The 23,531-nt window shown below is 42.4% G+C and overlaps 1 protein-coding gene across 7 annotated transcripts in view; it reads right to left on the bottom strand.

Annotated features, from left to right (window-relative positions):
- Positions 1-429: 429 nt before the first annotated feature.
- The window catches only part of Rbms3 (RNA binding motif single stranded interacting protein 3), a 1,479,068-nt gene continuing 1,455,966 nt past the window's right edge, over positions 430-23,531 (bottom strand). For 3 of the 7 annotated variants that reach the window (XM_045136304.1, XM_004662084.2, XM_045136305.1), the window contains 4 exons: positions 18,489-18,566; positions 14,006-14,133; positions 1,049-1,141; positions 831-937 (listed from right to left, as the gene is read on the bottom strand). In XM_045136304.1, the coding sequence (XP_044992239.1) occupies positions 1,096-1,141; positions 14,006-14,133; positions 18,489-18,566 (252 nt within the window). In that variant the 3' untranslated portion in view covers positions 831-937; positions 1,049-1,095. Of the gene's footprint in view, positions 938-1,048; positions 1,142-14,001; positions 14,134-18,488; positions 18,567-23,531 lie in introns of those variants that run through there. The other 4 variants (XM_004662088.3, XM_045136306.1, XM_045136307.1 and 1 more) reach the window with 2 other exon arrangements.

Genomic DNA, 23,531 nt, shown 5'->3' with positions numbered 1-23,531 from the left:
AACCAACGTGAATAGCTTGACCATCAAATGTTTGTTTTTTTTTTCTTTCTTTTTTTTTTTTTTTTAGCCTTCTAGAGTGATGTTGTTAACACTTAAGACAAAGTTCATGGAAAGTTCCAATTCTTGCAGTTGCTGTAGTTTTTTTTTTTTAATCAACAATTTTTCTTCAAATGAAGAAAAACATTTTTCTTTTAAACTGTACAGTTTTTTTTTTCACCCTAAAAACTCATAGTCTTCAACTTTATACCAGTTGTAACTGGAATGATATTTCAATTCTTTCTTGAATTTTTTTTTTTTTAACAAGACGTTGACCATGTGCCTCGAGAGCCTTTGACGTCCTTAAAATTAAGGCAATTAAGATTCAAGATAAACCTTACCTAAATATTTCTAAGAAAAAAATAAAATAATAAAAAAAAACAGTAGGCTTAATCAAGAAAAAAAAAAAGAGAAAAGTAGCTTAATTTCTGAGGAAGACAATTTACTTCCACTCTGTCTGCCCATCTTTAGACATCAGGTTTCTTTTAAACACACCCCCCCACAAAAAAATAAAATAAAATAAAAATTCTATCTACACCTTCAGATAAATTCGGCATTCAAATGTTCTTCTGGATAAAATGTCAATTTTTGATGTTTATTTTTGCCCTCTTCTGGTATATTTTTTTCCTTAGTTAAAAAAAAAAAAAGATGGCAAAAAAAAAATGTAACTGTCAGACCACATGAAGAAACCATTTGCACAGCACTTAAGAAGCTTTCTTTCCATTGGGAAAAGTATAAAATGAAGGGAGAGAAAAAACAAAAAAAAAAATACAAAACAAAAAAAAAAAACCGGCTTCCACTGATAACTTTGCAAACTGGAAGTCAGCTAACTTCTTGTTCAATGAAGTTTCTTCATTCAAGGCAAAAACTCGGATGGGCATTATCCACTCCTGCTTATGGTCTGTAAAAGAAATGGGATGAGAAGGCTTGTTAAATCAAAGTAGCGTGGAAATGCCCCCTGCCCTTCTTCCCACGCCATCTCTGCAAAGGTCCCAAGCTCTTTATCTCCTACCCATGACACAAATGGCGCAGGCACGGGAGCGAGCGAGCTGGGCCAGCTCAAGTCGGGCCACTTTCACGGACATGCACATCCAGCGGAGGTCTGCTAGTGTAAAAGTTCAGTCTTGAGAGGCCAACGCGAACTTTAAATTGTCAAGCAATAAATGCTACAAAATATACCTCAAATAAACTCAGAGGGATATCACTTCTGCCATGTGTATTTTTAGCTTCTTCTTCTTTTTTTTTTTTTTTCTTTTCGTTCCTGTGCGTGTACACGGGGTGCGTGAGTGTGTTCCTCTGATTTTACTGAGGCAGGATCTCAGCTCGTCTCGCTAGCCAGGTTGAGGTGAGTTGATTCTGCGTGCATCCTCTGTACTGCTGGTGGGCTGCACATGCTTCCTCAGAATTTGCACAGGCACTGGGGGTTCCCAATTCTGGTCCCCACAGACATGTGACAAATACTTTACCACATGAGCCACCTCCCTGGCTTCATAGGCTTGGGCTTGAGTGGGATTCCCACGAGTTTGGATGGGTTGGAAGCTTGGTGTCTGGTGTGGCTACAGGGAGGTGATAAATCAAGCCCTTTGAGAGGTATTTCCTTGATGGGTCACTGTGGTACTGGGTTGGGAAGGTACTAAGACACTTCTTATAGGATCCTGAGTTTTGAGACAGAGTCTAATGTATCCTGGGGCTGGTCTCAAACTCACTATGTAGCCAAGAATGACCTCGAACTCATGATCTTCCTGCCTCCATCTCCCAAGCGCTGGGGTTACTCATATACGCTGCCATGCCCTGCCTTTCAGCTGGTCTTTGAGAGAGCCAATTGTATAAAATCTGCGAGACCAGCCATGCGTGGTGACGCACGCCTTAATCTCAGCACTTAGGAGGCAGAGGTAGGAGGATCTCCATGAGTTCACGGCCACCCTGAGAGTACTTAGCGAATTCCAGGTCAGCATGGGCTAGAGTGAGACCCTACCTTGAAGAAAACCTAGAATGAAAAAGGAAAAGAAAAAGAAAAACTGTGAGCCTGTCCCTACCTTCTTCCTTTCCTGTTTCAGCATGTGATCTTTGACACCGTGGTGTCATCTGCCATTAGAGGAAATGCATTCACAGCTGCACAACTTGAGATTGTCCACGTTAGACTGAACTAAATGAGCCCTTTCCTTCATTCATTATCCAGCTTTAGCTACTGTGGTATACCCATGGAAAGCAGATGGTTATAATTCCATGTGAACACCGAATCTAGGGGTGTGTGTGTGTGTGTGTGTGTGTGTGTGTGTGTGTGTATGCAAGTGTCCTTGTGTTCACATGCATGTGGAGGTCAGAGGAAGACCATGGGTGTCATTTCGTTCTTAGGTCCACTGTCTAAACAATTTAGAGGCAGGGCCTCCCACTGGCTTGAAGGTCACCCATTGTGCTATGTTTGCCAGCCAGTGAGCTCCAGGGACCGGCCTACACTCGCTCCGCAGCAATGGAATGACAGGGATGTGCACGCTTACACTCAGCACTTATGAGTCCTGGGGATCAAATTCCCGTCCTCATGCTTACACCCTAAGAACTGTAGCCACTGAACCATCTCCCCAGCCGCAGAGCCCACTTCTGTCACGCACCCACAGATTCTTGAAGTCCTTTTATCCCTGCGGTACAACAGCAGCTGCCTCACTAACTCAGTCCACAACATGCGGTCTCCGCACTACATCTAAGGCAACAGTTGCCTGACTACGTACGTATTTATTAACTGTGTTCACATAAGCCTCGTTGGCCCAAGAAGAGAACAAAGGAACCTCCCTGGCTGACACCCGTGTTAACGTGGTAAGCCCTCAGCTGGGCACGATGTTGCAAGCTTGTCGTCTCAGCTAGAGGGGCGCGCAACCGTTGAGCTCAGGACTTTCTGGCCGGTGTGGAACATTGCAAACTCCTAGCTGGGTATGATGTCGTAAGAGATGGGTGCATTAACTGATTCCAGGAATTAGAGGCCAGCGTGGATGAGACTCATTTCCAAAAGGAGGTAGACAAGAGGATACAGAGAGAGGACGAGAAGGAAGGGAAGGAGAAAGAAAGAAAGAAAGATAAGGGAGGAAGGAATGAAGGGAGGACAAAAGAGTAAAGAGAGAAAGATAGAAAAAGAAAGGGAAGACAGAAAGGAAAAGAGGGAAAGAAAGGTCCTTTGGCTGCAAAGGCAAAGGCCTAAACTGCTAAGTTATCTCTTTAGCCTCTCGGAGGGTGCTTTAAGGACCAAGAAAACTATGCGAGGGGACCATTAAGACCTGAAAGTACCCCAGTCTCTCTCATCAGTAATGCTGCTTCTGAGATCCTGCATATGGAACACCTGCTTGGGCAAAGGTCTTCTGTGTCGCTCATCTGCTGAGGGAGGCTCCAGTTGTTGAACCAAGGTTCTGAGAGAGTCATGATACTGGAGGCATTGCACAGTATGCCACCTTGTTGACCCAGCCCATGTTGCTTAGGCACGGCCTTCCTGCTACATCTATGTTGAAGGACTGCCAGTCTAGGAAACTGACCATTGCTCTTAGCTCTTATGCCCACTGAGTCTTATGAAATGATTCTGGACTTGTGTTAAGCAAAGAAGGGACTCTAAGCTACTTGAAGGTTGTGATAGATGGCTGCTCCCCTCCGTTAGCATTCAGGACAAAAGCCAAGAGCTGCAAAGCTTTCTCCGAGTGCCAGGTGTTCCGTTTAGCAAATAAGGCGTGGCTTTCTGAGTACAGTCAAACTGGTCCAGGGCTGGATGTGCTCCCAGCAAGTTGGGAGGCCATTTTAAAATCTATGAACAGCCCTCTCCAAAGTTTAGAACTGTACCATTACTAGTGTGAAATTGCCTACAAAGCTATCCTAACTTGCATAAACCCATCACAGGAGCCAAGTGCCCATTAGGAACTGAAATCATTTCTAGACTGTACAAGGAGAGAGTGCTTAAACACTTGGGCCCCAGCAGGTGGCGCGATTCAGGAAAGTTGTGGAATCTTTAGGAGGAGCCTCCTTGGAGAAAGTAGGTCACTGGGGGTGGTCCTTAAGATTTATTTATTTATTTGAAAGTGTGGGGGGGCATGCCAGGACCTCTAGCCACTACAAATGAGAGACACATGCACCACCATGTGCATCTTTTATGTGAGTACTGGAGAATTGAACCTGGGTCCTTAGGCTTCACATGGAGGTTGCCTTAACCACTAAGTCATCTCTCAAGCCCTGTCCTTGAGGTTTTGTAACCAGGCCCAACTTCCTGTCCACTGTTGTGGCTACAAGCCTCAAGACTGCAAGCCAGCATGAACCCTTTCTTCCCCAAAGCTGTTCCCTGTCAGGTATTTGGTCACAGAGAGTGAAGTGACCATGACAGAGAGTAATTTCCGGTCCTTTGAAGATTTCTGGTTTTCACAGATCGTTTTGTCCCCAACTACACAACAAAGCACAGGTTACACCTGACAAGGAATGCGGCTACAAGGTCCGTGACAGCAGCAGTAGACAGGCAAATTTTATTAGAAGGAGTCAAGGGAAACTTGTGGGTAGAGTTTAGCTTTCTTTCTCTGCCTTTGCAGAAAGTCGACTTGGTCTGTTTATTTCTAAAAGGTGTCTTGTTGCAAGAACAAATGCTTTTTTTTTTTTTTTTAACTTGTTGGTGCTATGTTTGGTCTTTTTCCTTACTGTTGATGATCTGATTTTCCATCTTTTATTGTTGTTTGAGCAGAAAATGCCTCCAGTATCATGACTCTCTCAGAACCTTGGTTCAACAACTGGAGCCTCCCTCAGCAGATGAGCGACACAGACCTTTGCCCAAGCAGGTGTTCCATATGCAGGATCTCAGAAGCAGCGTTACTGATGAGAAAGACTGGGCTACTTTCAGGTCTTAATGGTCCCCTCTCATAGTTTTCTTGGTCTATGAGAGGCTGGAGAGATGACTTAGCAGTTTAGGCCTTTGCCTTTGCAGCCAAAGGACCCATGTTCCATTCCCCAGTACACATGTAAGCCAGATACCAAGGTGGTGCATGCGTCTGGAGATTTTTTTTTTTTCAGTGGTTGGAGGCCCTGGCACCTCCACTCACTCTCTCTTTCTCAGTCTCAAGTACAAATAAATAAATATATATAAATATATTAAAAATAACAAAACACCCTCATTACTCTAGACGAGCATGAGAGGAGAAAGAAATAGTTTGACTGTCACACATTGAAGGATCATAGCTGATGTCTGGAGGAATAAAAGGTGTTGCCATTTCATAAAACTTAATTGACTTCTGGCTGCCTTGTTGTCCTAGATGAAGCCCAGGTGTGTATAATTACCTGCTTCTGGTCACCTTGTTGTCCTAGATGAAGCCCAGGTGTGTATAATTACTGGACACCTGATGCTTAGGGAACTGTGCTGAGATTCATTAAGACAGAATTCTTAGGGCTGGAGATGCTCAGGGGATAAAACACTTGCTGTACTAACCGGAAGGCCAGAGTTCGGATCCTCAGTACTTATGCAAATGCCGAGTGGGCAAGGCAATTGATCTGTAATCCCAACACTTAGGAAGAGGAGGCAGGAGATCTTATGGGCAAGCTGGCTAGCTAGAGTAGGTGAACTGGTGAGCTCTGGGCTCCAAGGAGAGAAGCCTGCTTCAGCGAATAAAGTGGACGATGTATAAGCAGACGCTAGATGTCAATCTCTGTGCTCCACACGCACATGTGCATAAACACGTGTGCCCACAAGCATTGCATGTACTGAGATATTCATACCATACACACACATGCTTGCACACACAGAGACACAAAGAAAATGTAGAATTCTTATTTTATTTTATTTTTTTCTTTTCGAGGTAGGGTCTCACTTTAGCCCAGGCTGACCTGGAATTCACTATGTAGTCTCAGGGTGGCCTGGAACTCCCAGCGATCCTCCTACCTCTGCCTCCCCCAGTGCTGGCATTAAAGGTGTGTGCCACCATACCCTGCTAAGATTCTTAATTTTTAAGGCTGAGATCACCAGTGACATTTAACACTGGACAGTGAGATTATCAATATAATGGGTTGAAAGAGAGAAGTTTCCATGACATAGAAGCCTAATTTGCCCCGCACTGGTGTGCTGACAGGTTATGAGACTCTGGCATGCACGGGAGCTGTGCTAGCCTCTGCGGGCTCAGAGGATAGGACAGGGAAACAGCACTGTAAGAGCCCGTTACCGTCAGAGAGAAGGTTGGCAGATCAGGAGTCACGTGGCATTCTCTCACTAAGCCTCTGCCCCACAGAAGCAGAGGGAATAAGCTAGGAAATAACAAACCATCATCTCAGAAATGTAATACGTTAGAAATCATAGTGATCTTATGGTTCAATATTTCCCAAGGCAATTTCAGACAAAATAGCTTCATGTGATGCTATGGAAAAAAAGAAAGAGTCCTCAGTGGTCAGGCTTGGGAGAACCGCAGCCTATATCCTCACTCTTACACAATCATCTTCCCATGTGGCAAGAGTTTGAAGAAAAGCAGAAATGTGTTTTATAAGAATATGCTTTCTGTTGGTATCAAAGTCACCAACGTGTAGACACACAAAATTCTGTTAGTTGTTTTCTTCAGTTTTGGACTTCCATAGCACATACCCTAATCTTCTGGGAACTTAAATATTTGACGAATTTACCCAGCCCTGTTTTCATGACTTTGAAGAGAGTGGAAAGTATGGTGCACGTTTCCCTTATTTCCCAACATAGCTGGACCAGGAAACAGTGAAGCATTTTCTAGTCCTTCATCCACTATGTGCTGTTAAGCCTTCCTATCCCTTAGAGGCCCAATTTCTCTCTTTCCTTCTTCCTTCTTTTCTTTCTCTCTTTTTTCCTTCCTTCTTCCTTCCTTCCTTCTTTCCTTCTTTTGTTTAAATAATGATTATATTTATTTGATTGATATCTATTGAAATTCTTTATCAGTTGTAATGACAAGACAGCAAATATTGACAGGTAAGTTATAATGTTAACTATAATATTAACTCTTACAGAAATAACGTGGGGACTGGAGAGATGGCTTACCAGTTAAGGTGCATGCCTGTGAGCCCTAAGGACCCTGGTTTCATTCTCCAGGTCCCACATAAGCCAAATAAACATGGTGGCACATGTGTCTGGAGTTTGTTTGCAGTGGATAGAGGCCCTAGCATGCCCATTCTCACTCGCTCTCTCTCTTTCTCCCTCCCTCTCTCTGTGTCTAATAAATAAATAAAAATAAAATCTTTAAAAAAAAAAAAGAAAGAAAGAATAATGTGGGCATTGGTTCATGGGTGAAGTGTTTTCTTTTCAAGCATGAGAACCTGGATTCAACCCCCAGAAACCATGGCATGGTGTTCTGAGGCCTAATTTCTGTACTTTGGAAAAGAATGGTCTAATGATCACTTTGAATAGGAAGCTAGGAAAGCTGAGAGTTGGCTCAGTCAATAAAACTCTTGCAGTGAAGCCCGAGGACTTGAGTTTGGACCCAAAGCACCCATATGAAAGGCAGATCTTGAGGGAATCCCAGTGCTGGAGAGTCAGAGACAGGAGAATTCCTCGGGCTTGCTGGCCACTAGTCTAGCCAAATCAGTGGGCATTAGGATCAGTGAGATATCTATCTCAAAAGAAACAGAATAGTGGAAGAGTGTGGTGGTCTGAATGCGACATCCTTCATAAACTCATGGGTTCTGAAAGCTTGCTTCCCAGCTGATGGCACTGTGGGAGGCGGAGCCTTGCTGGAGGAGGTGTGTTGCTGTGGGAGGGCTTAAAGGTGCTCTAGGCGTCTCTCCCTTTCCAGAGGTTGGTTCACTCTACCACTGCTGGTTTTCACCTGCCGTGATACAGGTGGTACCCAGCCTCTGCTCACGCCACGATTTCCCCTGCCATGGATGCTTCCCCTAGAGACTGTAAGCCAAAACAAGCCTCCCTGCATCAGCTATGTTTGGTTTGGAGCTTTGTTCCAGTGATGAGACAGTGACAGCAAGAAAGAGTGGTCAAAATAGACAGCCAGTATCAACCTCTGCCCCCCTCACGCGTGCACACTTGGGCCCACACAATAAGAACATGCATAAAGATATGTGTACATAAACATGAAACATCAGTTCTCACTCACCCACGCATACACATGGACCCCCCCACACAAACATGCATGCAGACATACATGCACACACATCACACCCCCCCTACATACATGCAAAAAAAAGCAATTAAAAAGGAGAAAGGTTGAGCTCCTAAGATTTGAGCCATAATTGAATAATCCTAGAGGTAGATCTGAGCCAAGGAGTTCTGGTGCTGTATATCACAATTTCACCTCACTGGAATACTTACTTTCAGATTCCAGTTATTTGGGCATAGCCAAAAAGAATAACAGATCACTTGTGTGGGAACTGGAATTCCCATAGAATTTCCAAAATAAACCACAGATATAATTTCCTCCTTATGTGATAAGAGCCCAGAATCTTTTTGCATTCATAGTGTGATTTTAGCAATGGAAAAAATAAAATACAACCTCTAAATACAAAATACAAAGACAAAGTTAATCCCGTGTTTAGTTTGAATTATAGAATCTTGAATACTAAAATAATATAATGCTGATAATGTCCCATATGAAATCTCTTTATTCATAGGCACCCAATTAGTAGTTCTCAAACTTTCCTTCTGCAACCTTTGGTTTTAATAGTCATAAGTTCCAATGATTTAGTATAGATACTTATGTCAAATGGATGCGTAAAGTGTCAAGCTACTTTTCAAGGGTCACTCATTTGCCCTAATCAAGCTTCACACCCTATAGAGGTCAGCTGGTGTCTAATGAGAACAGCCAGCGGTTTGCATAAGTCCTGTTTGCATAAGCACTGTATGCTCTCCCTATCTCGATTAGCATAATGGTCTTTGGAAATGGGGTTCCTAATGAAAGCGGTGGCATGCTAATTAGCATAATGATGTTGGAAATGAACTGTCATTTGTGAAATTTGGAGTGTTTAAGATAACAAGGACAGCGTGGATTGGCTCAATGTTTTACAGATACTTTTCATTACACTGGAACATAAATGATATGATAGAACTTCAAGAAATCTATGCATCTTAAGATTAGCAGATTGCTTCAGGCTGGATTGCAAGATGGGACTCTTATGGCATAAATTTCTGGTGGCTTCAATAAGAATAATATAGTCCTATGTCTTGAAAATGGTCACATCTAGCTCCAAAAGTATTCTCAATGTCAGCTACGGTTATGAAACTTTGGGATTTTAAAATCCATTTATTTTTGAATGTGTATGTGTATTTATAAATGGAAATGCTTGTTCACATGTGTGTTTGTGTGTGGTTTCCTGTGTGTCCAAGGATGTGCATGTACAGGGATGTACATGCATGTGTGTGTGTTTGGAGGCCTGAGGTTGACATCAAGTATCTTCCGCAATTGCTTTTCATCTTTTTATGTTTGTATGAGATAGAGTGAGGGTGAGTGAGTGGGCGAGCGAGAGGGAACTGGTGTACCAGGGCCTCTAGTCATTGCAATCGAACTCAAGATGCGTGAAACCACCCTGCGCAACCTTGTGTGTTAGCGTCACCTTGTGCATCTGGCTTATGTGGAACCTGGAGAGCCGGACATGGGTCCTTCGGCTTTGAAGGTAAGTATCTTAACCACTAAGAGTTCTGTCCAGCTCCCCTCTTTGTTTCGAAGCAAGGTGTCTTATTTAACCTAGAGCTCACATATTTAGCTAGAAATTGTCCTGTAGCCTCCTCAATGTGGGATCACAGATGCATGCTGAATGCCTGGCCTTTATATGGTTGCTAGGGATTCAAAATCAGGTCCTCATGCCTACATGATGGGTGCCTTACCCACTGAGGCATCACACCCCCTGGCCCCAAGGAAACTTTAAAGAACAAAACCAGGGCTTATATTAAGCATGTACAATAAACTTACACATTGTTTTGTATCTGATTTCTAACAGATGCTTTTAAAATAAATGGCTTGGCGAGATGGCTTAGTGGTTAAGGCGCTTGTCCACAAGGCCTATTCCGGGTTAAATTCCCCAGTTCCCATGTAAAGCTGGTGCACAAAGTGGCACATGCCTCTGGAGTTTGTTTGCAGTGGCTAGAGACCTTGACATGCCCATTCTTTCTCTGTGTCTCTCCCTACCCACTTTCTCTTGCTTTCTCCTCACAAATAAAAAATAAACTATTTTTAAAAACTTAGAAAAACAAAGAAATGTTCTCAGGGAGGATCTTCCATGTCCCTAACTAGTCCCAAGGAAGTTTACCTATGAGAACGAACCCAGTTTCATGACCCAATGGTTCATCCCAATGTCTTTGACTTCTGTACAATATTTCTAACATCTCAAGCCTTACCACAGCACAGTGCAATATCCATTGTCTGAAAATGCAAACAACTTGAGTAGAGTAACATTATGCTTTTTTACATTTATAAAATCTCAGGAATGATTACCATTGACAAAAGTGTTTGCCTTGGTATATTCTTCTCTTTCATTCAACATTCTGTTGTTGTTTTCCATTTTTTGTTGTTGTTTTCCATGGACAAGCTCCAAACACCTTGTACCATGTCAAAAAAAGGGAGTTGAAGATATAAAGGGGATCTGTTTTAAAAAGGTTTCATCAGGCATAAAGAAATGTCTGTAAAACAATGTAAGAGGGTTTCACATGTCATGTTTCTGGAATGTTCTAGGCTCTATGTGCTTTCGCTTCTGGCCAGTAATATCAAGGAACACGAGATGAGGACCGTCCTGTAACATACAGCCCTGTATGAGTGCAAAAGAGGTGTTCTTTGTTCCCCCCAACAAGGAAGCCATTTTTATCATGATGGTTTTACTACCGTGAGAACATGAGAACAACATTGTTAACCATAAGCGTCTGGGGGACTCAAGACAAATGACCACAGTGTACCCCTCGTTTTAAGCCCATTTAAACAGTGGATGCTGCATATGGTCAGACTCACTTTATTCAAGAAAATACTCAAAGGAACAAGAGCTTGTTGGAACTGACTGGATAACTGAAATTGTGGCTGTGCTCAGATCTGCCTGGGCTTTCATTTGCCTTTTATGGGCAACATAATTCCATTGTTTCATTTACAATGTTAATGATGTATGTGCCTCTTTGTTTTCCTGTTGATTCTATTTCTTACCCTCCCCCCATGATGTTCCGCCATCTTACTTAGATCATTGTTTCTTCCAAGAATGGCAGAACTGCTAAGTTCCATTGCTTCCAAATGCCCCATGGGCCTCTTCCACCTGTGTCTATCCCAGAGGAAGTGCTGTGCAGTAGCCCCCTATGGCGCCGGATAGGAAAGGCTAGGTCTAATCTTCCATTTCACACATTCCTATGACTCTGCATCCACTTCAAATAGCCACCGAGCTCCAATCCCCCATTGCTGGACCCCAGACAAGGAGCCACTTCAGTGCTCACAACACTGGACCTTTCTGTAAGCAGGAACCCCAAGCCGGGAGAAGGGCAGCAGCTCTCACTATTACCACAGTTCTGTGAGGGTTCTCCTCATGTCTTCTTTTGGGATGCGAATCTTGCGTATGTGTAGGCCTTAATTCCATCCTAGTTTAAAAAACCTCCAGGACAGATATTGTCTCATAGTATACATGTAGCTGGGCCAATGCCTGAAGTTAGATGAAGGGAACAGAATCCCAGAGAGGTAGAGAGGCTTTCACTTAGCCAGATAGTACTGGCCGCCATGCCAACACTGCCCAGTATTGCAGGCTGTCTGACTTCTCACCTCATCTTTCCTCCAGTCTTAGACCCTCTAGCCTTACGTTCCTCTGAGCTTCCAAATGTCAAGGCTGCTTTGCTTATACTTCTCTCTGCATCAGTCCAAGCTTACTTTTCACTCACCTTTCAGATCCCAGGCAGTAGGAGGGGCTTTTCATTATAAGACATGCAAGAAGTCTACCCAATCATTTTTTATCAGGAGGAAACTTTAGGATAATCTGCATCTTTAAAACTCAATCATTTCAAATATATGCAGAATATTTTACTTTTTATTTTATTTTATTGATTGTTCTATCGATTGTGTGTCTATTTCCAGTAAAGAAGTCAACTTCAAGTGTGTGGGCGGGAGCAGCAAGATGTCCACTTATTTCACTGGTCTTTTCCTAGCCCCTAGAATGCTGTCTGTTACATAGTTGATGCTTAGTAAATTATAGTTGGATGAATGGCTACATGTGTTTAATTTATCCAGAAATCATTATAATGTAGCAGGAAATCTCTGCTTCACAGGACCAGTCATTTCCTCATTGCCTTCTGGAATAGACAGAACTGGGTTCACCTACATATTGAGAGCTGTGAGAAAGATGCAGTAAACAGTTCACTATGGAAACACAATCACTCAGCTCAACAAGGCGTCCATCTGCCCATCCATCAATGTGCATATCTATGAGTACACACAAACACAGCCACACGTACACACAAACACAGCCACACGTACACACAAACACAGCCACATGAATGGAGGTGGGCAGAGGAGAGACCAAGGGTTTATAAGGAATTAGGTCAGTCTGAAATCCAGAGGAGCCATGGGGTTCCAGATCGAGTTCAAAGCCTGAAAAGCAGGACAGCCCACTGCGTGAATTCCAGTTCCAGAGCTGGGAGGTTCAAGTCCCAAGTAGAACCAATGTGTGCTTTAGGTACAAAGACAGAAAAAGACCCATGTTACAACCCTCACATAATTGTAATCATTCTATTTAGTTCTCATACAGAAGGGTGGGTATAGTTTCATATGTACATACCATTATTGGGCTTTGTTCTCACCCATCGCTGCATGACCTCTTTTGTCCTTCCTCCCCTTGTCTTCTTGATGGTCCCTTTCCTCTTTCTAAATAGTCCCTGGTGCTCTCTCTCTTTCCCTCTCTCTCTCTCTCTCTCTGTGTGTGTGTGTGTGTATAAACATATCTTCTGCATATAAGAGCAAATATGTAATATTTATTTCTGAATCTTTCTTATTTCACTTAATTCTACCCATTTCCTGGAAATGATGTCATATCATTCTGCATTATGGCTGAATAAAATTTTGCTGTATGCATATCTGTACATTTTCTTTATCAACTCATCTGATTTTACAGGCATGGGACACCACACCCTGCTTCTTTAGTTTGTTAAGAGTGACAGAATAATTTCTTCTTTAACAAGCAAAATGGTAGAAAACAGAACAACCTTACCAACAGGGTCATCTGGGGATTCTCTGTTCACCAGATGTTTCATTTACACAGTTGAACAGTTCACATGTCAAGATTTTCTCTATAATTAGACTTCCCCATTGTTAGTTTCTTTGTTTTCAACACAAAGCTCTCAGATTTCAGTCTCCACATTTGCTCAGTGTGAAGTCAAGTATTCTTTGTTTGATGAGTGATTTAAAATTTTTCATGAATAATCTTGACTACTTGATTGTTTTTTTTGACATTGAATTCCTGACCAGGGACATAATCTCTGTATTGGACATTTTATAAAATCCTTTTTCATGGGCATTTAAGTGGGTGTTCCAAGCATCTCTCAAATGAGATTGTCACTGTCTTCATTAAGAGTGAGGAGATGGAAAACAGAATGCAGGTTTGCCAGCCATGTATAGGTGGGAACACTAGAAATTTCCCAGGAATTATACACAGTTAATACTTTTAATGATAATAATACACCTTGCCAGTGAGATACTGGCCAATGTGCACAAAGCTGAACACTTGATTTCCTGTGCTTGCTTGCTTCTTTTTCTTTCTTTCTTTCTTTCTTTTTTTTTTTTTTTTTCTGTCTGTGGAATTCTGAGACTTCCCTGGAAATGAGAAACATGGCCAATCCTCCCCCGCCAACCCAAAAGTTGGGAGACACAGGTGCTTGTCAATGGACGCACGCAGAGCTACATCCAAAGCTACTCACAGCATCATGAGCTAAATATATCCGCCACTCAGTTTATGTTCCTGGTGGGTTTTCTGCACAAACACTGATGGATACACCTGGAGAGAACAGCTTTGGCAGGTCTAGTTTTGAGGGAGAGACCTTAGCATCATTACTTACTTTGACTGTTGGTAAGAATATGCAGGTGCGTGTTCGCTGGACGTGTCCACTGTTATCTGTTGCTGTTGACCACTGGTGTCCTGGGATGAAGGAGCCACTGACTGGGGAGAGGTATCAGCAACAACACCCTAAAGAGGCAGATAGGTACACAAAAACCTTATGTTATTTATTTTATTTTAGGGAAGGTGTAGTGTGTGGTGGGTATGGTCTGCACATGTATGGAGGCATGCAAATATATGGTATGCAAATGTACAGTATGCAAATGCATGGATGTATGCAAATATATGCTATGCAAATATGTGGTATGCAAATCTATGGAGGCCAGAGGAGGATAGTGGGTGCTTTCCTCTATCACCCTTTCACTTTATTTCCTGAAGATAGAGACTCACTCTCACTGACCTTTGGGGGAGTGGTCTTCATTTTTTATCTACACTGGCTGACCAGCAAGCCTAATAAACCTCTTGTCTTGCCCCTTCCTCAGCAGTCATGGCTATGCCCATCTTTTGCTTAAAATAATTAATTAACTTTTAAACATATTGCCTATGTGTCACATTCCCATTGGGTTGTACACTTAAGTTCCCTCAGTCCCTTTTATGTGGTTACTGGGGATCCAAACTCACATTCACTGAGTTATCTCGTCAGCTCCCCATAGCTTTATTTGGGATTGGAGATGTGGCTCTGACCTGGGTTCAATCTTCAACATTGTATATGCCGGGTGTGGCAGCAATTCTTTTAATTCCAACACCCAGGAGGTAAAGGAAGGAAGATTAAGAGTCAAGGTCATAATCAGCTACATAGTGAGTTCATGACCAGCCTTTTCTAGAAGATTACCTGTCTCAAAAAGCAACAACAAAAAAGAGACCAAAAGTAGCATCATTAAGGTCTAATGCAAAAAAAAAAAATATTAATTATTTTTCAAAGGTCTTATTTATTCTATAAAAAGACCTCCTTAAATCTTCTAAATGGACCTTCATTACCAATTTCCTACTGGTTTGAGAAGAGATTATCTCAGCCTTGTGAAGCCATAGCAGTTTTTCAAAGGAAACTGTGAGGAGAGCATGTTTGTATAAAGGTTGAGGAGTTCATTCTAACACAAAACAAAGGACTTTTGCTATCAAAAGTCTCACGAATAGTCAAATGGTCAGAAAATCATTTCAGCCCACCCTTGGGAATATGTAAACTGTGGTTACATACAGTCACATTAAATAATGGATTATCAAAAGATCCACCTTGGCTTCTTTTAAAGCCTCATACTGTCACGTGATTTCCCGAGGCCAGTCACTATACCTGGGGCAACAACGGACTCTGCCTCAAACATCTGCATCAACATTTTGAAATCTTTTCATAGATCTTATTAAGTTTCCCTTCAGCAATTTGTCTCATTTTATATTTATTTGCTTTCCAAGAAACAGATTGGCATTTATTTAGAAGTTTCAGAAAAAGAAGAGAAATAGCAAAAGCTTGTCTTTCATTTTGCGTTGCTCTTGCTTTATCCTTGTAACTTTTGCTTCTCACAGATGACAGTAAGAATGTCTTTCCGGAGCTGGCCACCATCAGGGACACAAGATTGGTTCCTAGGGTGGCATTGGTTTTGTTTGGTTGTAAGTGGACCCACAAAGGCTTTCTCTCTCTGGTTTTAGCTGTAATCGTGGATATCTGGGGGTACTCAAGTGGTGTTGTGTCTCAAACACTCTTGGTCAATTTTCTCTCATTTAACTGAAAATCCCTAAACTTGTTTCTCAGACTCTGGTTTCTTTCCCCGTGTCCTACTGGTTGATAGGAAGTGTGTGATCCTTCCACTAGTACATATTTGTGTAGCTACCAAAGAATGAGGGTCAACAGGGGTCTCCCATATCAAAGGAAAAGGTATTTTATTTTATAAGCACAAACCCAAGGTGGTGCATTTAAAGGTAGTTAGAGTTTGGTCAGAGTGATACTTCCTTTCAAACGTCAGACTGGAGTGTTTGCAACTGGAGTGTTTCCAATAAACAACAATGTCAAGTATGTCTCATTATTTTATAGTAGCTAAAATGATCCAGTTCTTTTTGTAAGCATAAGTCTTTGTTGTAGATACACAGCAAAGCAAACTATTTTTAAAAATGCTTATGGTGCCTGTAATAGTCCCATTATTAATTTTCTCATGACAAAGGTGTTTCTTATAGTCAAATATAGCAAAGACCATGTAATTTAATCAATGTTCTAAAAATTCTGGTCCTATTAAAACTATTTGGTATGACACTGGGGGCGGCACACATCTACATGTTTATGTGTATGTTCATGTATGTGAGTGTGAGTTCATGCATGCCACAGGATGCACGTGGAGGTCAAACGACAGTCCTGGGCGTTGGTCTTTGCCTTCCACATCACTGCTCCATGACGGTCTCTCTTTGTTCCCTGCTGCATGCATCCAGCTAGTTGGACTGTTAGATTCTGGGCAGTTCTCCAGTCTCCACTTCCCCTCTCACTGTAGAGAGGTGGGGTCACCAGCATCCCTCTACAGCATCTAGCTTTATGTAGGTTCCTAGGCTACAAAGTCAAAGTGCCCGTGCTTTCAGGGCAAGTACTTTACCCACTGAGACATCTTCCTAGCCCTAAATGATACCTAAATCTCTGTTTGTTAACTAACTAACTAAAAAAAAACAAAAAAGTCCCTGGCTTCCTAATCTGTACAATAATGCCTTATTTAACTGTCGGAATGTCAGAGACTCTCTGTACCTTGATCTAAACAAACACTTGTTACTCTCCAGAAACGAATTAGTTAACATTTTCAAGTATCTAAGTTAGGTGACAAAGGCTTCCATCAGTCTCTTCACTGGTGGGTTTTCACGTGGGGAAATAGAGATACTAAAATTGCTTGTCACCAGTGAAGCAAGCAGCAGCATCATGAGTTGCAAAGGGTTTCCAGCTGCTGGTCAGAGCTTCCCTGCGGGCTGCATCAGAGAAGAAGTGGAGCAGTAAGGAGCAGTGGCTAGAACCAGAGACAAGAAAACATTTCTGCCTCTCCACCACCATCTACCTGGCCCCATGCCTTCTCCTCTTCTCCGTGGCTTGTCACCTCGGTCTGATAAAATCAGGGCTACAAGGAATGGATTCTCCAAAGGTAAAAGAGGAAGAAAGGAAAGACACGATGGCACCATCATTCATGATGTCCACAGTGGCTCAGTTAATTTCTTTCCCGTCTGGAGGAAGCCATAAATCTAATGAGGTTCATTTACTAGAGCCATGGAATTTTGGTTGTCTTTTAGGGTGCTAGAAAAGGGGCCCAGAACCTCACTCACACTCGGCAAATGCCGTGCGTGTTCTGAGCTACACCTAGCCTCCCTGATAGGGCAATGGCTCTTGCTCTTTCATGCATACCAGGATCAGATAGTTTTGCAAAATCCTGACATCTAGTTAACAGCTCGGGTAAATCATTCAAAACCTTTTATAATAGAACCCACAGCAATCTCTAACTCCTCCACGTGGTGTTCTTTATTCTGTGTGTGTATGTGTGTGGGTGTGAATGTACATGGCCTATGCGCATAGGTGCGTGTACGGGAGCATGGGTCGCTGTGCGCATTCGGAGGTCTGAGGGTGACCTCGGGGCATTTACAGCACTTCTTCCACCATTGTTCTGATGGCGTCTCCCTGATTTTAACCCCTCCTGTGTGTGCACCAGCCCACCTGGCCGCGGGCTTCTGTTTTCACGTGCTGACGTACGCGCCTCAGGATCACAGACGCATGCTGCGCCTCGTGCCTGACACGGCGTGGGTTCTGGGAGGGTGAACTCAGAATGGCAGACTTGCCAACGAGCAACTTTAACCCCTGGCATATCTCTGCAGCCCCATCTGCCAAATGGTTTTAATGTGCAGCGCAGTTTGAGAATTAGAGAGCACTTTTCACATTTTCCTGAGTATCTGGATCACTGAACAGTCATTTTAACATGAACACTGAGCTTCAGTAGATCAGATTAATGATATTTGCCAGTATGTCTTTCCATCAAACTTCCAGTTGAGGCCAAGGACCCTGACCCAGGGACCAATCTCAAAAACCAGGCACTGGGCTGTAGCTCATCCAAACAGTGGCAAGTGATTCTTCCTCCCAATCCATGGCTGTTTATGGTTCAGGCATATGACATAAGGATTTACTCACTGGACAGTCATCTGAGCATGATAATTTTCCTTCACCTTCAGCTCTATGAAGAATTGGTTCATGTGCAAAGGAAACATATAGGTATTATTGCATACAGGTGCATGATTCCATATACTGAATTTTCAGTTTCAAGTTAGAAACTAGCAAATTCTTTAAACTATGGGAGACCATGGTGTGTGTGTGTGTGTGTGTGTGTGTGTGTGTGTGTGTGTGTGTGTGTATGTGAGAGAGAAAGAGAGAGAGAGAGAGAGAGAAAGAGAGAGAATGACAGAGACTATGGGGGACCACAGTATGTGTTTGAGAGAGAGAGAGAGATCTTCTGACATCTTTCCACAGACAGGAGCAGACTTACTTCGATGGAAACGGCTGTCGGAGGCGCGGGCGTGTACTGGGGAATGTAGGCCCCTTGCATAGGGGCGGCAGTCATATACTAAAGGGAATCAAAGAAAAACACATGTGAACCGGGAATTCAACCAGAGCCGTCAACACTCAGATACTGCACAGGACGACCGGAGGCCGGCGAATACCTCGCTGTGCTCTGCTTTGACCCATGGATGACTCAGGTCCGACCAACACTGACCTTCAGGGTCAGCAGAGCCCTCACCACTGCAGGAGGTCAGAGAGGGCTTCACCCCACCCCCCGCGTCTTGCTTTTCACCATCTATGTAAGATCTAAAATGTCTCCTATTTCACATTTTAACACAAACTCCATACAGGCAAGGGTGTACTTCCTGTCCATTTCATCTCCAGCATCCTTCACCGTACTCTGGCCAGCATTTGTTGAATGAATGAATCATTAGCGCAACTAAAAATGTCAAGGGATAATGGACGACATGCTTCTGTATGGACATACAGAATGGACAAATGTCGTTTTTGTATCACTTTCATTAAAGAAACAGAAATAAAGGGCTGAGGAGGTAGCTCAAAGGGAGAGGGCTTGCCCAACATGCATGAGGCTGTGGGTTCCAACCTATGCGCAGCCAAAAAAAAAAAGAAAACAAATGCAGACTACTGAGGTCTTCCTTCCCCACTGCCTTCTCAGGTCACCAGCTTTCTTTCCTACTCTTATAATTCTCCAAATTTTTCTCACTATAATGGATAATTAAAAAAATAAAAAGCAAAAGCTCTTTTTGGTAAGTTGTGATCTTGAGTGAAGTATGTATTGGGGACAGCAATCATGTCCTTTTATCATGAAAGAATTCCAGCAAAGTGATGTTCTTACTGACATAGACTTCAAGTAGGCCCCATCTTCCTATTTTTTTTTAAATTTTTTGTTTATATTTATTTATTTGTTTGAGAGCAACAGAGAGAGAAAGAGGGAGAGAGAGAGAGAGAGAGAATGGGCGCGCCAGGGCTTCCAGCCACTGCAAACGAACTCCAGATGCGTGCACCCCCTTGTGCATCTGGCTAACGTGGGTCCTGGGGAATCGAACCTTGAACCGGGGTCCTTAGGCTTCACAGGTAAGCGCTTAACCGCTAAGCCATCTCTCCAGCCCCATCTTCCTATTTTTAATGCACATTCTTTCTGTAAGTTCAGGGTTCTCATCTTCGTGAACCAAAGTATCTATGAAACCAACTGTTTCTTAGTTTCTAAACATGACCACTATCACTAAATTTCAGCAGCACAATCATCCTTCCAAAGGCTTTCTCTGCTCATAAAGGATAGAAGAGTTGTTTTTCTTTATGGAAAAATCCAAGTCTCATTTTGTGTTTTAAGTTTACTGAGGTAATTGCTAAGGCAAGGTATAAGAAAAGAAAAACAAGACTTTTCCTGTGCATCTTACCATGCTCAGTATCTAAGAGACCCGCTCTCAATGAAAGGAGACTAACCCATCGACGGTGGTTGTTTAATATTCACGCACAATTGTAGTGATAAAGCAACATTGTAACAAATTACATCTCTACCTTAAACTAAACACAGTCATATGGTACATATGTGTTAGAAACAGATTAGTCTTAGTAAAACAACCTTAAGCCAAATAAACCAAACTGTTGTCTGTAGTCTATGTGTTGAAACCAACAACAGGATCTAGCTACTATCTGCACAAAACCATTTTGTAATTTAGAACAAAAGGAATTGTCTGAAAGGTTTGGTGATGTTTGTCTTGTAGCCTTATATTGTCAGAGACCCACTGTGGTCTTATGGCATTCACCATTCTGCTAGCAAAGTGCCTGAACTACCTTCTCCTTTAAGACAAGGGCTAAGTTGATGATGCTGTATTTGTCTCTGAATGTTCTCGTGTGTGCAGCAATGCCTGGCCCTCACTGAGCATCATTCGATGACTGAATGACAGGATCCAGGGAGAAACCCTTCCATGATCATGAGTCATGCATGCTTCAAGTCGCTGATAATTCTGAGCTCATGCTGGATACTAATTTTATGCCCCCGCCCCGTAAGTGTCAGTGTAGCCTTTAATCAAAATCTTCAACAATTTTTCTCATTGCTTTTTTTTTTTAAAGAAAAACATACTTATTTTATTTTTTTAGTGTGTGAGTACTTGTCCATGTATGTGGACGTGGACACATGGAGGTCAGAGGATAACATTCACATGTCAGCCCTCACCTTCTACCCCAGCTGAGGCAGGGTCTCTAATTCTCATTGTTTGTCACTTCTGCATTTTCCAGGTTAACTGGCCCAGGAGCTTCTGGAAAATTCTCCTGTCTTCACTTTCCATCTCACCGTCAGTGTGTCTCAGTGTTATGGAAACCTGCCATGGCTTCTGACTTTTATGTAGAATTCAGGGATCTGAACTCAGGTACTCAGTTTGAGCAGTAAGCACTTCTGAGCCTTCTCCCCAATCCTCCTCATCATCATTTGTGCCCTGAAGTGGACGTAAGTAAGTATATTTGTTTGCTGTCAAGTTCTCAAGGAAGTTCCGAACACTAGAGTGACAATTACCCAGCTGGAAGCCTGTGGCCAGGCATCTGCATTGTCAATCAAAGTCCTTCAGAGATGCTGCCACGAATAACCTCTCCCTGGCCACGTGAGCAGCCGGCCGCTATTCTGTGGGTTCTAACTGACCTTCAATTTGGTATTGCCTGTAATGAATTCTAATACTAGCTGCATGGGGGGAAAAACTTTCTGTGTCCAATGATAGTGTAATATTCTAATATTCTCTTCTTTGATTAAAAAAGTGTATAATAATAAAAATCTGAAAAGTCATGCTTTAAGAAACCTATTAAGACTGATTAAAACAACATTTCTGAAGCTTTTATTTTGGCACACCTATAAATTATGCTTAGCAACAGTGTTTTATGGAATAGGCTTTGAAAATACTTCTTATCTTGGATCTCAAAAAATCCTAGCAGATTTGTGTGTGTGTGTGTGTGTGTGTGTGTCTATGGTCTATTTGAAATATATATGCAGCACATATATGTATTATATAATCCGTACATACTCTACACACACACACACACACACACACACACACACACACACACACACACAGAGCCAACTATGAGTTGACCTAAGTACAGCATGGATACTGTCCCCACTCATATTCTGAAGCTTCCCAAGGCCCAGTCTATACTAATAAGAGGATTCCCTCATTTGTAGAAGTTTTTGGTAGAGGCGCTGAGGACAGAACTGCTGGAATGTTTCTCATCCTGCCCTAGTGACTATGAATATTTCAGCTGGGTTTCTGAGTTAGCAGGTGTGTCTTCATTCAAGATGGTGTCGCTAATTCCTGTGCACTCTGCTGCTTTGATGCATCCATACTCAACTGCCTAAATCTGTCAGGAAGAATTTTTGTGAGTTTTATAGGAGAACTCATTGCTGATTTAGACCGCTGCCAAAACAAAGTGTTCCCAAGCAGTATAATTACTGAAAACGTTTTCATGTGTCTCCAAGATGAGCTTCTTCAAATGATTCAGTTATTCAAAACCTCGTGCTAGGCTGGAGACATGTGCCAATAGTTAAAGGTGCTTGTTTGTAAAGCCTGAGAACTCATGTTCAATTGACCAGTACCCATGTAAAGCAAAATGCACAAAGGGACATACGCATTTGCAGTTTGCAATGGAGGAAGTCCCAGTGTGCCCATTTCTTCTCTCTGTCTCTTTCTCTCTCTCTCTTACCTGTCTCTGCCTCTCACAGATAAGCAAAAAATACTTTAAAAAACACCTCAGGTTGAGCAGCTGGGCAGATGGCTCAGCAGTTAAAGTGCTTACTTGCAAAGCCTAACAACCTGGGTCAATTCCCCCATGCCCAAAGCCAGATGCACAAGGTGGCACATACATTTGGAGTTTGCCTGCAGTGGCTAGAAGTCCTGGCTCTCCCATTCATTCTCAGTATCTTTCTTTCTTTCTGTACCTCGTCTCTTTCTGCTTGCAAATAAATAATAATAATAATAATAATAATAAAAATCTCTCATGGTTTGTTTCTGTGAAACATGATCAAAAAAATCTTCACTCCTTCTGTAACATTGAGTGGATTTTAGGGCATGGGAAAAATGAATTTCCTTACAGAGAAATTCATACACATTTTTTTCAAACCAGTTCCTTGAATCTGAAAAGATAGCTCAATCATTTTATAGACGGAAAAACTGAGGTCCACATATCATGGGAACCGGCTCATAATCCTTTGATGGACATCCCACTTTTCCATCTATCTAGATACCGTTGAAGTTATGGTCTTACAAAGTTTACTTTCTAAATATTCTCTTACAATGTAGATACCAACTTCTTATGAATTGTCTTTAATAACTGAAATTCTAGTAAACAAGTATGAAATAATATGCCATTAATCAATATTTTAGTGCTATTTGTTTTCATGCATTTAAAAACAATTTTATGAGAGAGAGAGAGAGAGTGAGAGAGAGAGAGAGAGAGAGAGAATGGGTGCGCCAGGGCCTCGAGACACTGCAAGGGAACTCCAGACACCTGCACCACCTTGATCATGTGCATCACCTTGTGCGTCTGGCTTACGTGAGTTCTGGGGAGTCTAACCAGTGTCCTTAGGTTTTCCAGGCAAGTGCCTTAACTGCTGAGCCATCTCTCCAGCTCTTTTTCATTCATTTTTATCTTAATGTTCACTTTTCTTATGGAGTGGCTGCCTTATGTACTTAGTAATCTAAGGTCACATTTCTCTCCTGTGAAGAACCAATGAAGGCTTGTAACAAGAGATCAGCTCTGTTCAGTATGGACATCTTTCAACAAAGGCATCTTACTGCCTGCTTTCTTTTGTGACAGGAAACATAACAGATCTTCTGAAGATTATTTGGAAATTAAAGGCAGATTATTTTAAATAATGCAGGGGAATTGTTAAAACACACCCACCAGAGGCAGCTGAGCAGAGTAAAGGATGTCGTAGATGAGGCTAAGGACGTATGTTGTAAGATGTTTTCAAAACCATGTACTTTGGGGATGCGGACATGGCTCAGTGGACACAGGGCTCGCC

Source organism: Jaculus jaculus, chromosome 17 (genome assembly GCF_020740685.1).
Source record: "Jaculus jaculus isolate mJacJac1 chromosome 17, mJacJac1.mat.Y.cur, whole genome shotgun sequence".
Lineage (NCBI taxonomy): Eukaryota > Metazoa > Chordata > Mammalia > Rodentia > Dipodidae > Jaculus > Jaculus jaculus.
The sequence above is the reverse complement of the archived record's forward strand: the minus strand, read 5'-3'. Positions and strand labels throughout refer to the sequence as shown.